Consider the following 15,770-nt stretch of genomic DNA (forward strand, 5'->3'; position numbering starts at 1 on the left):
TAGGATACTGATATTCTAAAGAGACCAGTTAGAGTGAGAGAGATCAGGAGTCCATGTGTATTCAGTCTCCTCTCAGCTTGGTTGCAGCTTGTGCTGAGCAGTGTGAGGTCTCAGCAGCAGGAGGGAGAACTTTCATACAGAAGTACACAATCATTCTGACATGGCTTATCAAAATAAGTCTGCAAGTCTCATCAGGTCTAAGATTTATTTAGTAATGCAGGTAGGTCTTGTATCGTGAAATCTGGTGACCGTTGCTTTAACATTATTAATATGTCTTAGCTTTTCCAAGCTACTTTTCTCCTGGTTTCCTACCTCTGTTTTGCTCAGTTTCTTTACGCATCACTTTGCTATCTGGGCATATCACTTTTATTGAGATGAATTAGGATGATGCTTTCCTAGCACCATGCATGGCGCCAGAACGAAATGAGACATTAAAAGAAAGAAATATAGCGGGAATTAACGCTGCAATCAGTAATGCGTTATTGGGTAGAGACTGTTTACGGCACACAGGCGGAGAGTCGATGGGAACTAATATAAATCCTTTACGCCCCATGTGGCTTTTCATAGACTCTGCTGGGAGCGATTTCCTGCTCCATATAGTCCATCATCCTCGCCACAGCGGTAGTGCGGCTTACATGCAGAGTTCAGCGCAATGATGGGGAATAGTGGAAAGTGGGGAATAAATCATCATCTGGAAATATACACTGACCTTTCCATTTCCTTCATCACTCAGAGGGGCAATAACTTAACTGAAAAATGTATTTTGATTAAAAGTCTCTTCAGAAGTCCCAGAGAGCGTGATCTGCCCACGCGCAGTCTAAACTCTTCCATCACAGAGCTGTCACGGGACCGCCGAGTGATGGCAAATAATGTCATTTACAGAAGCCGCACGGATCTGCTTTATTGGACTCCCAACCATTTAGCCGCAGCTTTGAGTCGGTGTTGGGGGGGGGGGGAGAATGAGAGGCTTTCTTTTATGTTTTTTCAGCAGTGTTAATATGAAATTTATTTTAGCTGACAATACAGATACTTTTATGGTTTAAAATGATATTGCTCAAAACTTGTAAAAGCCAATTACACCCAAGTCATGGAGAGAGATCATGAGGGGTTTATAAAAAACAAAAAACAAACATGATCCTTCAATGTTCAAGGAAATCTGTCAGCAAGATTGTGCTATCTAATCTAAAAGCGGCATAATGTAGGGTCAGAGAACCTGATTCCTGTAATGTCACTTACTGGGCTGCTTGGTGCAGATTGGATAGAATCCCTGTTTTCTCTGCTGTAGATGTCGCAGTGGTCAGAATACGGAGTTGTGTATAACCCCACCCACATCACTGATTTTCAGCTTCCTGTGTACGCTGTGCATAGGCAAAAAATTGCCAATCAGTGCTGGCAGTGGGGTTGCAAAGATTAGCCTGACTGCCTTAATAATCTCTTGCTGATAAAGCACTGATTGTATTGAAACTACAGCACACAGCCTTATAAGCGACACATACCTGGAAACAGGCTCTCTGCCCTTATATTATGCAGCTCTCAGATTAAATAGTCGGGATATAGGAAATAGCTTATTGCTGACAGATCCCCTTTATCATGTCCTAAAGTATTAGGAGATTTGATGTTACACTTGGCTGACAGCCTGACACGTACATCCCAGGGTCCTGGTCAGTATACAGAGACGATCCAAGGATTAAGCTTTTTATAACAGTTAATTGAGTCACATAACGTGTTTTTTCTTTCTGTAGAGGTTAAAGAGGCACAAAGAAGAAAAAAGATGATGAAGGAAAGATTCAAGCAAGAGGAAAATATTGCGAGCGCCATGGTTGTGTGGAACTCTGAAATCTTGCCAAACTGGGACGCTGTGTAAGTTTTCTCCGGTAACGGCATTGTATAAACGATGTACATGCTCATGGCTAGCATCGTGGCACGACCGTAAGTGGCCACCTCACATTGTCTACTGACAAGCTAGTTCTCACCATTAGTGATCATTTTTTGACTGATTTTATGATTTCCGTTCCACCTTTAGGTCACTGCTAATTAATGAAGTAGGAAACGGTGTCCTGTTATGAAAGAAAGCTGGCTTCAGTGCTCTGTCACTAGAGGACACCTATTTTACAGCCTAGTCTGTTTGTGAACACACATGCTCCTTTTGTAGAGATGGTTCCTGGTTTTATATCTGTCTGAGCAACAGATTCTGAGCAGTACTGAACAAAAAGGAAACTAGTGGCACAGTCAGAACTGATGGTTAGACATAATATAGGTAATATAGGGGTTGTCCTACCTCCGGCAGTATATGCTATAGGTGTCTGATAGACGCCGGTCCTACTACTGGGATCTCCATGTTTCTTCAGAAAAGGATCCTGTCTTGCAGTTGTGGCAGGGCGTGGGAGTTGTGACAACAGCAGTGAAAGCATCTTTTGCAATTTTCAGAACATGTCTGAGATTTAAAGGGGTTAAACACTACTGTGCAACCCCTTAATAGCCCCAGGATGTAATATAGAATAACTAAAAGACGCAAACAAACCCTCTTTACTAACTCTGAGACCTACAACATTCCTCCGATCTTTCGCAATGTCTTCCACCGGTCACCCGATACATCACTGGCCACTGATCAGAGGCAGTTTTCAGAGTATGTTTGACTGGAAGAAACACTGTTCTTTCACTCTGAAAACTGGGAAGGCTGCAGCCAATTAGTCTCTCACGTGACAATGTTTACATCCGATGACCGGTGGGGGATACAGAAGATCTAGGAAACTGCGCCAGTCCGGAAGTTAAATATAGAGGTTTTTATTTTATGCTTGGCCCTGGGACCATTTAAAACACGTTGTCCTGTCAGAATATATACGGTAATCATCAGGATGTTCAGCTCCTGCTCTGGTGCATTTCGCTCATCCTTGTATTTTTTAGACCAATATTCATCTGAATGCAGCAGTTTTAAAATTCAGATACTGGCCTTGGACAATCGTATGATAAAACCTTAACTGTACTCCAAAAACTAGTTCCCAGAGAATGGTTTACAAATAATGGTAACCGTTCTTTAGTTCATCTCATCAAGACCACCCTTGTTCATATGGCTCCCTGTGAGTGAGACTAAGGCTAGTTTCACACTAGCGTATGGAGGAGCTGCGGAGGGATGCGGACTTCCTCATTGAAGCTCCTCCCACTGCCACGCCTCCTCCGGTAAGCTCCTCCCCCGTCGGCATGCAGCCTGCGTACCCTATCTTTAGCATTGGGTACGCAGGCCGTGTCTATGTATGCGGATGCCTCCGCATGCGTCTCTTTGACGGTGCAACGGCCGCAACAAAATGCAACACGTTGCATTCGGCGCAGGTCGCCGCACCGTCAAAAAGACGCATGCGGAGGCATCTGCATACTTAGACACGGCCTGCGTACCCAATGCTAAACATAGGGTACGCAGGCCACATGGAGGCGGAGCTGACTGGAGGAGGTGTGGCAGTGGGCGGAGCTTCACTGAGGAAGTCCGCATCCCTCCGCAGCTCCTCCATACGCTAGTGTGAAACTTGCCTAAGATTGTTCTGTCGGACTTGCGCTGTCCATGAATTACGAGCTCTGCCATTCATCTCAGTGGCCACTTACTAATACTATTGGCTAGCCGTTGCTTTGCCCTGCAAATTCTGCTGTTTGCTGAGGGTGTAAGGATCAGGTCCCAAGGGCTCCGTTTCTGATAGGCTACCAAATCCGAGACAGTAACTAATGTAATAACTAGGGACTTAAACGTGTGTATTGGAGATCATCTATTTATGAAGGCAAAAGTACGTTTGAGACAAACTTGGATGGGCTTGGCACTGACCTCTTTTCTGAGTATTGTTATTGCGTCCACCTATATCCATAGGTGTGTAGTCTAACTTGACAAGGTTAGCACCAAGCAAGTCTCTAGACAGGTCTGCTATGCATGCTTTCACATAGTAGTATTTAGTATCTATTGCACCTTTCAGAATGAAGTCCACATCCACACTGTCCTCAATAGGAACTGGGGACAGAAATACTCTTGATGGTTTTGCATTGATGAATGTTTCTTGTACTAATGTCTAATATCAGTATATGGAGAGAATGATTTCATTTTGGAAAGAAAATTCTGTTGTGTTTGGAGTCTGTGCCTGAAACACTTTGAGGAAGTTTTTTTCTCTTTTTGCTTATTCATGTCTTTGTGAATCCACATCTGTGGTGGAAATATACACTCACTGAACTAGACTTTTATCTTTTATTCCCTCCTTTCTTCCAGGAGAAATTCAAGGAAAGTTCGAGACCTTTGGTGGCAAGGCTTACCACCCAGTGTACGTGGCAAGGTGTGGAGCCTGGCTGTAGGGAATGAGCTTAATATCACCCCTGGTGAGCATATCCAGTGTAAATGATGCAGTGTGTTTCTTCTCAGGCAGTATTCTTGTATTCTCATTTTTATTTTACATTTCCAGAGCTTTATGACATCTTCCTCTCTAGAGCTAAGGAGCGCTGGAAAAGCTTAAGTGAGACAACCTCCGAAAATGAATCTGAAGGTAAATATACTTTATGGTAATCTAATAAGTATTATAACGAGACCGGATTGGTAAACTGTTTGGGTTTTTAAGGGATACTGTAGTCATAAAGCATTTGTCCTTGACCTATCTACTGCATACTGTAGGTGATAAATGGTGATGTGTGGTGGACCAGACTGCTGAGACCCCCCACCGATTTTCTGTACCTAGGAGGAGTATGAATGGAACAGAAGCCAAATGTTAAACTGCAGGTCCTCTGACTGACACAGATGTGTTACCAGCAGTCGGCCCTCCACCAATCCATCATTATCAGCTGCCCGGTGTATAGGTGACAAATGATTTTGGCTGAAATCCCTCATAAATAAAAGCCATCCTATTGTAGCCCACTCGTGGATGTTCATTCCCTGGGTTTTAATCTACCCCATGAAATGTGATTATGCAATGATTTATAAAATGGCACCTGATAGATTATTGAGATTTCCTTACAGCGTGTCTATTACAAACAATGCTTTTGTATCTTAAAGGGGATCTTTGGCAATGGAAAGAGACATACTAAAGGGAATGTCTCTATAAATAAATTAGTAAATACATTTAATTAGCAAATCACTATCTAGGGAGGTAATTGGTATAGAATTAAACTGAACAAATTGTTGACCCAACGGAGCACCTGATCTGGGTGCCAGGGCTTCCTACTTTTCCTTCAGATCATAGGCCCAGAACCAGCCTGGTCTTGATGCTGATACAGTACTCGCCTAGATGCATCCTAGCACCCCTTCCTCCCTCCTGTAAAGTAAGTCTGTCAGCAGAATTCACCTCCACAAGCAGGAGCAGTTGGCACTCTACAGCAGTGGTCTCCAACCTTTCTGAACTTGAGAGCCACATTCAGCTTAGACAGAAGGTCGCGAGCCACATTCAGCACTGAGAGAGGGGCGCGAGCCACATCCATCTCCTTCAAAGTAGTGTCAACCAAAGCCCCCATTACAGGTATAATGATAACCAAAGCTTTTCCACAGAAATAACTCCAAAGCCGTACACTGAGAACCCAGGGGTTCCCACAATACCCCCATTCAGTATTCTCCCATCAAGGACTCCCAACACACTGTCACATCCAGCTTTGAGCACCTCCTCTAACTCAGGTAGTACCATCCTCCAGCGTACCATACCATAAACATCTCTAAACCCCTAAGACCAGTATATGTGCATCCAGATCTGCTCTTCTGTGCAGGGCTACTCACGTAAATCACTATTTTGTGATGTACTCTTCATACCTGTTTGCTAGACCTGGACCTAATGCACCAAGCTGGCAGATAGTCGTGAGCCACTATTCATGGGCCCGCGAGCCACATGTGGCTCCCGAGCTACAGGTTGGGGACCCCTGCTCTACAGGAATGGGAATAGAACTGGAGTGACAGAAGCTTCAGATCTACAAATAGCCCTTCAGTCTCATTTGCATATAAATGTAAACACTGATTTTCTCAGTAATGGATGAACAGACAGAACAGTTAAAGGGTATTGGTGGACTTGTCTTGAAAAATTTAGACACACACATAAGTAGTTTGTGGGGTGAAATCCTGAACTCCTACCGACAGATTCCCTTTAAGTGTGTTTAGTATGTCTACGTCTCTCCATCCTTAACTTTCCTTTCTTTTCCCCCCTTCTTCCTTGTTCTTTCTCTTCCCCTAGCTCCTCTTCCTCCCATGCTTTAAACATTTATAGACAGTGAACTTGAATTGTTAATTCTTCTTGTTACCCATTCAATACACACATTTACCTTAATTTGGTAATTCATGTCCTCTTGTGTTTTCTATGTGTTCTAGTTTTTCTATGTTGCCTTTTTAAAAGGGCAGCATAATTTTCTACTGACACAAAACTGTCCTAAGATGTTAGAACAAGTGTCTGGGCATATACAGTATGAAAATCCACTAGGGTGACTTAGAGACTATGCTCTCTATAGTCTTTCAGCATGATAGGGTGGACGGCAGTGTGAGCAGCCTCTTCTTACCTCAGCACTCCTGGTTTCGCCAGTATTAGATCAGATAGACAAAGGTTGACAGCAGTGTGAGCAGCTACTTATTTTACCTCAGCACTCCTGGTATATCCTATTAGACCAGATAGGGTGGACAGCAATGTGCACAGTTTCTTTCCTCTGCACCCTAGATGTCTCCAATATTAGATCAGATGGATAGGGTTGACGGCAGTGTGAGCAGCCTCTTCTTACGTCAGCACCGCGGGTACCTCCAGTATTAGATCAGGTAGACCAGGTGGACAGCAGTGTGAGCAGCCTCTTATCTCAGCACCCCTGATATCTCCAGTATTGTATCAGGTAGACCGGGTTGACAGCAGTGTGAGTGGCCTCTTCTTACCTCATTACCACTAATTACACATCTTGGAATTCTAATGTCACTTTATTTTGTTTCTTTGGTTTTGGGGTTTGTTTTTATATTCCCTTTAAGAATCTTGGAAGCAAAACATTAGCCTACTGTGTAGTATTGTTCTTAGTAAATGGGATCATTCATTAAGATGCCAGTAAAATGTGACCATGGAAGTGAGAAATTACAATTACTGTTGGCATGTGTTACTGTTCATTATATTCTGACTATATAGCTATCGATATCTGCTGTGACTGCGCCGCTCAAGTCTCTTACCCTTGGAATTAATTAGTTGTGTCTTTGGAGCGATTGATTTATCCAGCATTAAAGAAGATGCATCTAGTGATACAGCCACTGATGTATGGGACGTTGTAGCTATTGATTTATTCAGCATTTAATAATCTGCACTCATCGCTTATTTAGACTCTCTGAAGTGTCCGATGGGTTTTTTGGCTATTGCCAATGTCTTTCTATGTCTCATTCAGATGCCGGGGTGTCGGTCGCTGACAGAGAAGCCAGTCTAGAGCTGATTAAACTAGACATCTCCCGAACATTCCCGTCACTGTATATTTTCCAGAAGGTAAAAGTTTCTCCTTTTTTTTTTTTTTTTTTTTTATAAATTAAAGTGGCTACCAAGTTACGTGACTGCTAAAAACAAACAATGCTTCCTCGCCCTCCGTTCCAGCCCTCCTCCTCCGAATTTACATTGGATGCAGCTGTCAGCGCCCATATAAGTCACATGGTGCCTGCAGTCAATCACTGTCCTCAGCGGTCTAGGGCCGTACAACACTGAGGCCAGTGATTGACTGCAGATATCTCATAGGCTCCGAAACCTACAGTGTACTGTACTGTACAGACTGTTTTGAGGGGCCCAAGGGGAAAAGTGAAGCTTTGTCCTATTGTCTTGGCCCGCTTTCCCAGACATCATTGTAAGGCCTTGTACATATGGGCATTTTTACACAACAGTGTTCTCAGTTACCGAAATCCAATGCGGATTCACAAATTTCTGCCACGGATTAGCATTTTTCACTGGTGCAGAACTGCTCAGTGATGAGCTGATCCTTTCCTATTCTGCGCCATCTCCACGGGAAAAATGTAGTAAGCACCTTTTTCAGCACAGACTTACTCCTCACAGTGGCACCAAAATCCTTGTGGAAAATCTTGAATGAGGCTGCGGAAACTCCTTTTACATGCCCAGGTTGTGAATTACGTGTGGAATTGGGCGCAGGAAACCAAAATGCTGCGTCAGGCTATGTGCACACGTTGCAGATTCTGCTGCGTTTCCGCAGCGATTTTGGCCCTGCGGAAACGCAGCAGTTCCGCAGACCAAGTACAGTACAATGAAACCCTATGGCTTTTCAAAAACGTTGTGCTCACGGTGCGTTTTTTTCCGCGGTTTACAAACCGCAGCATGTCAATTGTTTGGCGGTTTCCTCAGCGGTTTCACACCTTTAACATAGTAGAGGTGTGAAACTGCAGGGCAAAACCGCAGACCAAACCGCAGGAAAACCGCAGGTCACTTTACCTGCAGTTTTACCAGCGGTTCCGCGCGGAAAAACCCGCAGGTGATTCTGCACCGTGTGCACATAGCCTAAACGTATCCCAGTAAAGAACGAGGGTGTGCTTTGTCTAGGACAGTCCAAGTGCGGGCTATGGAGGCGATCAGCACCACTCCGTTTTCTATTTATTAGTTTTCCTGGACATTGTCAGTGGCAGGCATCAGGTCTGTAAAGGTTATCTGTGCGCTCCAGACGCCGGCTCCTGTACACCATATTGTGAGAACAGAAGTATTCCTGCTGACGAACACACACCCATCCTGTGCGGAAGTGTCACGGCTCTGTACTCCATCTTTAGAATGGTCTTTGATTTACATGTAAACACAGTTTTGTGTTTATTTTCTTATTTTAGTATTGATAGGAAACTAGGTTTTTTTTTTTTTTTTGCTTCTGTATTAAAAAAACAAATAACTAAAAATGACATGTTAACCAAATTTTCGTCTGGGTTTCAGGGGGGACCGTACCATGACTTGCTGCACAGCGTGCTGGGGGCCTACACGTGTTACAGACCAGACGTTGGCTATGTATGTTGAATTTTCTGCAATTGTGCTGAGCCTTCATATAAAGCATGCAATGGTTTATCCTGGCAGCGTTAGTTTTGACTTTTATTTGCCTCTCTTCTGCCACTAATTTAACGCTGAGATTTAGAAAATAAGTTAGCCCCTTGCAGGAGTTTCCGTAATTCCTTATTGATAGTGTAGAGGATATCTTAATAGCTGTGGACCCGCATCTGCATGGAGTGGAGGTCGGGCATGCTCCATGGCTTAATAAGCCGTGTGCTCCATTTATTTAGTTCGGGACTGCCGAATAAACTATTTAAGAGGTTTCTTTAAAGCTTTTTCATGTGGTGTTTTTTTTTTTTTTTTAGATTAAGAGGGTTGTTAAAATTACAATAACAGCTAAGTGTTTGTCAGAATTACAATACTAGACCCAGCCTATGAAAAGCAGTGGAGGAGTTTCAGAAAAAAATTCCAGACACTCCTTTTAAGTAAAAATACTTTGTATAATTTATAAAAACTAACAAAATTTTCCATTTACATGTTAGTAAACTCCTCCCTGGATTTTTTTTTTAAGTAAGACATTTACTTACATAGTATGGCGCCACTTGGTGTTAAAAATGTATAGCAATGTGAACATCCACTTTGTACGCCATGTGCTGGTAGACACGCATGCTCAATTACGTTCCTCAAAGCTAGTTCCCTCCATGGCGATCCCACGTTTACAGCAAGGCAGCCAAAAAATAACTAATCTGCTGCCCCGCTTGCCAAGAAAAGAGCAGAGCCCTTGCGATAAGATGGCAATAAAGCTGGATGACTCCATCTTGGCGAAGTAAGAAGGGATTCTGTTGTCAGCTGCCAGAGGGGGGAGGAGACTAATCTTGCTCTGTCTGCAGGTTAGCAGCAGCAAGGGGGAACACATAAAGATAAAAGCTGTATTTTTTTGTGTTATCCATTTTAAAGTAATTAACAATGTTTCTATTATAAGCATTACAGGACTTTAGGTGTGTGCGATGAATTTGAAGCCAGTATTTTTCCATTTTCTGGCTTACCGTCATCGTTTAATAATAGCAAAGTAAGGGCGCAAATGCAGACTCTGAAATATACTTGTATGATCAGGCCCTGATATGTAAGGAGGACTCGTCACCAGGCTATCCTGTAAATGCCCTGCTACAATAAAGAACAGCAGAGATTCTGGATATGTGCAGGACTGTGCAAACGTTTTAGGAGGTTGTAGAGAAAAATGCTGCAAAGTAAAAATACTTTTACAAATAGAAGTATTATTAAATTGCATTTCATTAATTTAAATGAACAGAAGAGAAATCTGCATCAAATTTATATTGGTGTAACCGCCATTTATTTTCAAAACCACAGCAAAGCATCAATTTTTCTACGTACACTTGAACCAATCAAAAATCCTTCTGTCAGTAATTGCGGACAGACTTGTTACTAGGGTTCGTTGTGCAAGTGTAGCTAGGAGAAAGTGAATCTTTGATGCTGTTTTTAAAGGTTAAAAAAAGTCAAATATTTGCTTTTTATTTAGATTTCTATATTTTTCATTGACTTTGCATTTTCTTAGTCAATAAAAATAATTAACTCTTCAATTTATGACCATATTCTTGCACTGCTGCGGTTTTTCTCGCACTACACATGCATCTTCTATTCAAATCAATAGGAGGCGGATGTGTAGTACCCTGCCACTATCAGTTGGCGGAGCAGCTCTGCAAGTGAGTGTTTCTGGCCGACACAGATAACTGCTGATCGGCGGGGTGCCAGGCGTTGGACCTCGACGGATCAGACATTGATGACCTATCCTTATTGCTGCACTACATTGCTGAATATTTGTACCCAATTATTCGGGGTTTTATTAATCCGTATCCTGTGTGTAGCTGTAACACGTGCGTCCTGTTTACAGTATACAGCCATCATTTCTATCCATCGCTCTACAGCTGTAAGCTTGGGCTGGTATGACATAATTGTTTTTTAATGAACCACTTCTGCTCATTTCTTCTCTGTGCAGGTCCAGGGCATGTCCTTCATTGCAGCAGTGCTCATTCTTAACTTGGAAGAAGCTGATGCATTCATAGCCTTTGCGAATCTCCTCAATAAGCCATGCCAGCTGGCCTTCTTCCGGGTAGATCACAGCATGGTACGCCATAGCAATATCTCCGTCACGTGATACAGACTCACAGAGCCATTCTTCATAGCGGACTTCTTGGCTTCCTGAGTTGGCAGCATTGATGAAAGAGCCTTTCTGCTGGGACACAATGTCGTCTTCTGCGAAGCAGAGGAGAATATTTTCTCTAATTGATATTGGGTTTTTAATCTGAATGGTGATGATACCTTTCATCCATAATATATGAGATAGAAATAGGACTCGCATTACTCCCTTAGCGTTTTTTTTTTTTATTGCGTGCATCTTCTCTGTATATGCCTCAATGAGTTTCTCATGTACAGCACCATGGAATCGATGGTGCTATATAAATAAATAATAATAATGAGTATAGGAGGTTTTGTTTTTTAAAGCGAACCGGTCAGCTGTTTTGGTCGATATAAGATGTAGCCGCTGCCTTTTTATAATTCTATAATGCTGTAGGTAAGTCCCCAGTCTGACCCGAAAGAGCAGAAAAAGAAGTTTTATTATACTCACCCGGGGGGGCGTCCAATCCGATGGTGTCGCAGGTCCGGGTTCTGCGCCTCCCATCTTCTAATGATTGGCGTCATCCTGCTTGCTTCCTCGCTCCCCGGCATTGCGTTCCTTCGCAGGCGTACTTACCTGTCCTGTTGAGGGCAGATCCAAAGTACTGCAGTGCGCAGGCGCCGGGACAGGTCAGAGAGGTCCCAGCGCCTTCACACTGCAGTACTTTGCTTATTTCTCCTACGCCTCATTGGGGGACACAGACAGTGGGTGTTATGCTGCTTGCCACTAGGAGAACACTAAGTAAACCAGAAAAAAAAGTTAACTCCTCCCCTGCAGTATACACCCTCTCGCTGGATGAGATTTCTCCAGTTCTTGCTTAGTGTCTGCAGGAGGCACTTGGGTCTGGTTTCAGACCCCACTGTTTTTATTTTATTTTTGAATTTTTTTTTACATTTTAATTTTTTAATTAACGGAGTGAAGGGGGCGACGGTTCCTTTCTACGGCCCGCTCTCCCCCCGAACCAACAACAGGCAAGCACGCGGATTATACCTCCCCGTACACTTTCCTGCGACGAGCGAGGCTGATTCCTCTGACGATGATTCCTTACGGTGGACGGATATGAGGGCAAGCGCAGCATGGAGTGCATGGAGACCGGCAGAGGACCTTACCTACAGCGCTTCCGAATGCCCTGAATCAGCCCCATAGCTCTCCATCCCCCTACCTATAGGGTGGATTGATTTGCGCATACCCTTTAAGAACTCCTCCAGCTCTGCTACATCAGCCCAGGAGGATGAGAAGACCTGCATGGATCGGAGAGCGATGGCAGGCCTGAGCACTGGAGTAGAGGTATGGGGTCGGGTCCTGGTCCCCGGGAGAGGCGCTGACTTTGTCTCAGCAGGGGTACTCCAGCGCCCCATCGCGGGTAGGCCAAAAATTTAGTCCCCGGCTTTTCCGGCCTACTAGGCCGCCTTTTGAATAGTGCCACCCCCTCCCCGCCTTGGCGCTTACCGTGGGTAGGCCAAAAATTCAGTCCCCAGCTTTTCCGGCCTACTAGGCCGCAATTTGACTAGCGCCGCCCACGCTCCTTGGCGCCTCTCGTCTCTTACGAGAGGCGCAATCCTAGTCTCGGGGCTATGAAATTTACCTCATCCTGCTCTGGAAAAAGGCTGTGAGGCGCGCACTCTGCCGGATACCGGGTGACACCACAGGGCCACTGCTATTCCTCCCGGGGACACAGCACAGGACCGGCGTAAGCTGCATCTGCCCTCAGAACAAAGCTTAACCCATTCCCTGCAGCTGCAGACCAGAATCTGCCTTTAACCCTTTCAGGAGCGCTATGACTCAATCTAAGGAGGCTAAACTGGCTGCTAAGAAGCACACTGCGTTTTTTACCGTGTGTACCACTTGCAAGACTGCCTTGCCAAAGTGCCCAGACTAATCCGTTATGCACGGACTGCGACCCGGCCTGCACTCAAACGCCCCTCGCCACCGCTGCTGCGGGGATTCCTGCATTTAGTCCCCCTGCGTCCCTGTCACGGTCGGTGGAGTCACTGACCCAGGCCATAGACTCCCTTCGGGAAGCCTCTTTAAGTCAAAAAGCGTCTTTACCGCCCGAGGAGGGCTCTGGCGATGGCGGGAAACCGTCCACCAGCAGGGGCAGTACTCGCTCAAGAGATGATCAGGCTAGAAAGCGGACCCATGATGCGTCCCCTAGTCACGCTTGCGCTTCAGCACTGGTTGTGTTCTGTCTCTCGCTGTCTCTCTCCTATTGTTCGCAGCGAGCACGACTTTGAATTCGAATCTGACACGTCAGCCCCTCAGAGTCCTCCAACTGACCAAGAGTCGCTTGATTCTCTTATAGAATCAGTCAACAGGATTCTGGAGATGGATGAGGAAAATATTCCTGCTCCAGCACACGCTATCTCATTTAAGAGGACCAAACGTATACGCAGGTTATTTGCTAGCCATCCGGAGTTTAAGGACATTGTCCAGAAACACAGGGATCGGCCACATAAGCGGTTCTACTGAGACTAAATACTACCCTTTTGCTCCAGACCTAATGAAGGATTGGTTGCAGTCCCCTTCGGTGGACCCTCCTGTATCGCGTCTTGCTTCTAAAATGCTCCTATCTATCGCTGAGGGCTCCACAGTTAGAAACCCCTCCGATTATCAAATTAACTACCTTGCCTGCTCAGTTTTTGAAGCTTCATGAGCGGCGCTTTTTCCATCCTTCGCGGCGACTTGGGTCACTAAGGCAATGGCCGCTTGGGCAGAATTCTTAATTACTGCCTTCCTGGGTACCAACCTTCCTCCGGAGGCAACCAGGGTCGCCAGGCAGAAAATTCACGCAGCGGACTTTGTAGTGGATGCTTCTTTAGATGCCGCCAATTGCGCTGTTCAAACTGCCGCTAATGCGATCTCCATTAGAAGAGCCCTATGGCTCTGCGACTGGCGGGCGGATGCCACATCTAAAAGGTCGTTGACTTCCCTGCCCTATCAGACTTGGTCGTCTTTTTGGAGAGAAACTGGACAAGCTCATTTCTGATACTACCGGGGGAATGAGTAAATTCCTTCCTCAACAAAAGGCTGTTCGACCGTTTCGGAGCCAACAGCCGACGCGTTTTCGACCTATTCGCAACAATTCCGGTTGGTCCTCCACTACCTTCTCTTCCGGATCAATTCGGTCCCCGCGCAGAGACATAGGCTCCCAGGTCTCATACAGACCTAACCGCTCTTGGAAGCCCAGGCCAAGGGCATCTGGATCTAGGGGAGCCAGACCCCATAGATCTTCTACACAATGACTTGTTGCGGTATCCAGCGGACACAGACAAAGTAGGCGGTCGTCTACTTTCCTTCAGTCACACCTGGCTCGCGGTCGTCCACGACAAGTGGGTCAGGGAGCTGGTGTCCTCCAGATACAAGATAGAATTTTCGTCCCACCCTCTGACACGTTTTTTCCGGTCCTCACCCCCCCAAGAAAAAGACAAGAGCCTTCCTTCGGGCTGTTCAGCCTCTGCAAAGGGACGGAGTCATCATTTCGGTCCCTCACGAAAGGTTCAGGGGACGATGCGGCCCATACTGGATCTCAAACTGATAAATCAGTTTGTCAAGGTACGGCGATTCCGAATGGAATGTCTCCGGTCAGTTGTCGCTTCCATGGAAAAAGGAGAGTTCCTAGCATCCATCGACATCAAGGACGCTTACCTTCACATTCCGATCTGCCCGTCTCGCCAGCAGTTCCTGCGTTTTGCAATTCAAGAGGAACACTTCTAGTTTGTTGCCTTTCCCTTCAGACTCGCCACCGCCCCCAGGGTCTTCACCAAGGTCATGGCGGCTGTCATGGCCATTCTCCACTCTTAGGGAGTGGGGGTGTTACCGTGTCTGGACGACCTGCTCATCAAGGGTCTGTCCCTTCCAGCCTGTGAGGAATCCGTGGATATAACAGTAAATGCACTTTCTCACCTGGGCTGGAAGATAAACTTCGAAAAGTCTTTCCCAAAACCGGCCCAGCAGATTTCCTTTTAAGGAATGATCTTGGACACTTCCCGCGGGTTGGTCATTCTCCCTCCAGAAAAGACCCAAGCCTTACAACAGGCAGCGCGGACTCTTTCCCGACCGGTTTCTCACTCCCTTCATTTCAGCATGAGAGTTCTCGGAAAGATAGTGGCAGCGATGGAAGCGGTTCCATTCGCACAGTTCCATCTCCGTCCCTTACTACATGCGTTGCTGTTAGCTTGGGACAAGAACACGTTCTCCCTGGACCGTCGGTTCCTTCTGTCCCTGTGGGTCAGACAAGCTCTCAAGTGGTGGACAATGAAGTCCTCCCTGAGTCAAGGGATGTCTTTTCTCCCCGTAAGATGGTTGGTAGTAACCACCAACGAAAGTCTTCTGGGCTGAGCTGCGGTCTTTCGTCATCACACGGCACAGGGTCGTTGGTCAACTCGAGAGTCACGTCTCCCCATCAACATCTTGGAGATACGTGCGATCAGATTAGCTCTACGGAGTTTCCACCATCTCCTTGCAGGTCACCCCATCAGGATCCAATCTGACAACGCTACAACTGTAGCGTATATCAACCGCCAGGGAGGTACTCGGAGCAGGATGGCCATGCACGAAGTGAGTCACATCCTCCATTGGGCCGAGACCAGCCATTCGCCCATCTCAGCAATCCACATCCAGGGCGTAGAGAATTGGGCAGCAGATCTTCTCAGTTGCCA

At 45.6% G+C, this 15,770-nt stretch overlaps 1 protein-coding gene across 2 annotated transcripts in view; it reads left to right on the forward strand.

The window, feature by feature from the left end:
• LOC141098279 (TBC1 domain family member 12-like) overlaps positions 1–15,770 on the forward strand; it is a 125,794-nt gene that overhangs the window by 95,491 nt on the left and 14,533 nt on the right. For both annotated transcript variants that reach the window (XM_073585938.1, XM_073585939.1), the window contains 6 exons: positions 1,743–1,860; positions 4,241–4,347; positions 4,431–4,511; positions 7,345–7,439; positions 8,868–8,939; positions 10,933–11,061. In XM_073585938.1, the coding sequence (XP_073442039.1) occupies positions 1,743–1,860; positions 4,241–4,347; positions 4,431–4,511; positions 7,345–7,439; positions 8,868–8,939; positions 10,933–11,061 (602 nt within the window). The remainder of the gene's footprint in view (positions 1–1,742; positions 1,861–4,240; positions 4,348–4,430; positions 4,512–7,344; positions 7,440–8,867; positions 8,940–10,932; positions 11,062–15,770) is intronic.

This window comes from Dendrobates tinctorius, unplaced genomic scaffold (genome assembly GCF_039654945.1).
Source record: "Dendrobates tinctorius isolate UK_male_01 unplaced genomic scaffold, ASM3965494v1 ptg000089l, whole genome shotgun sequence".
Lineage (NCBI taxonomy): Eukaryota > Metazoa > Chordata > Amphibia > Anura > Dendrobatidae > Dendrobates > Dendrobates tinctorius.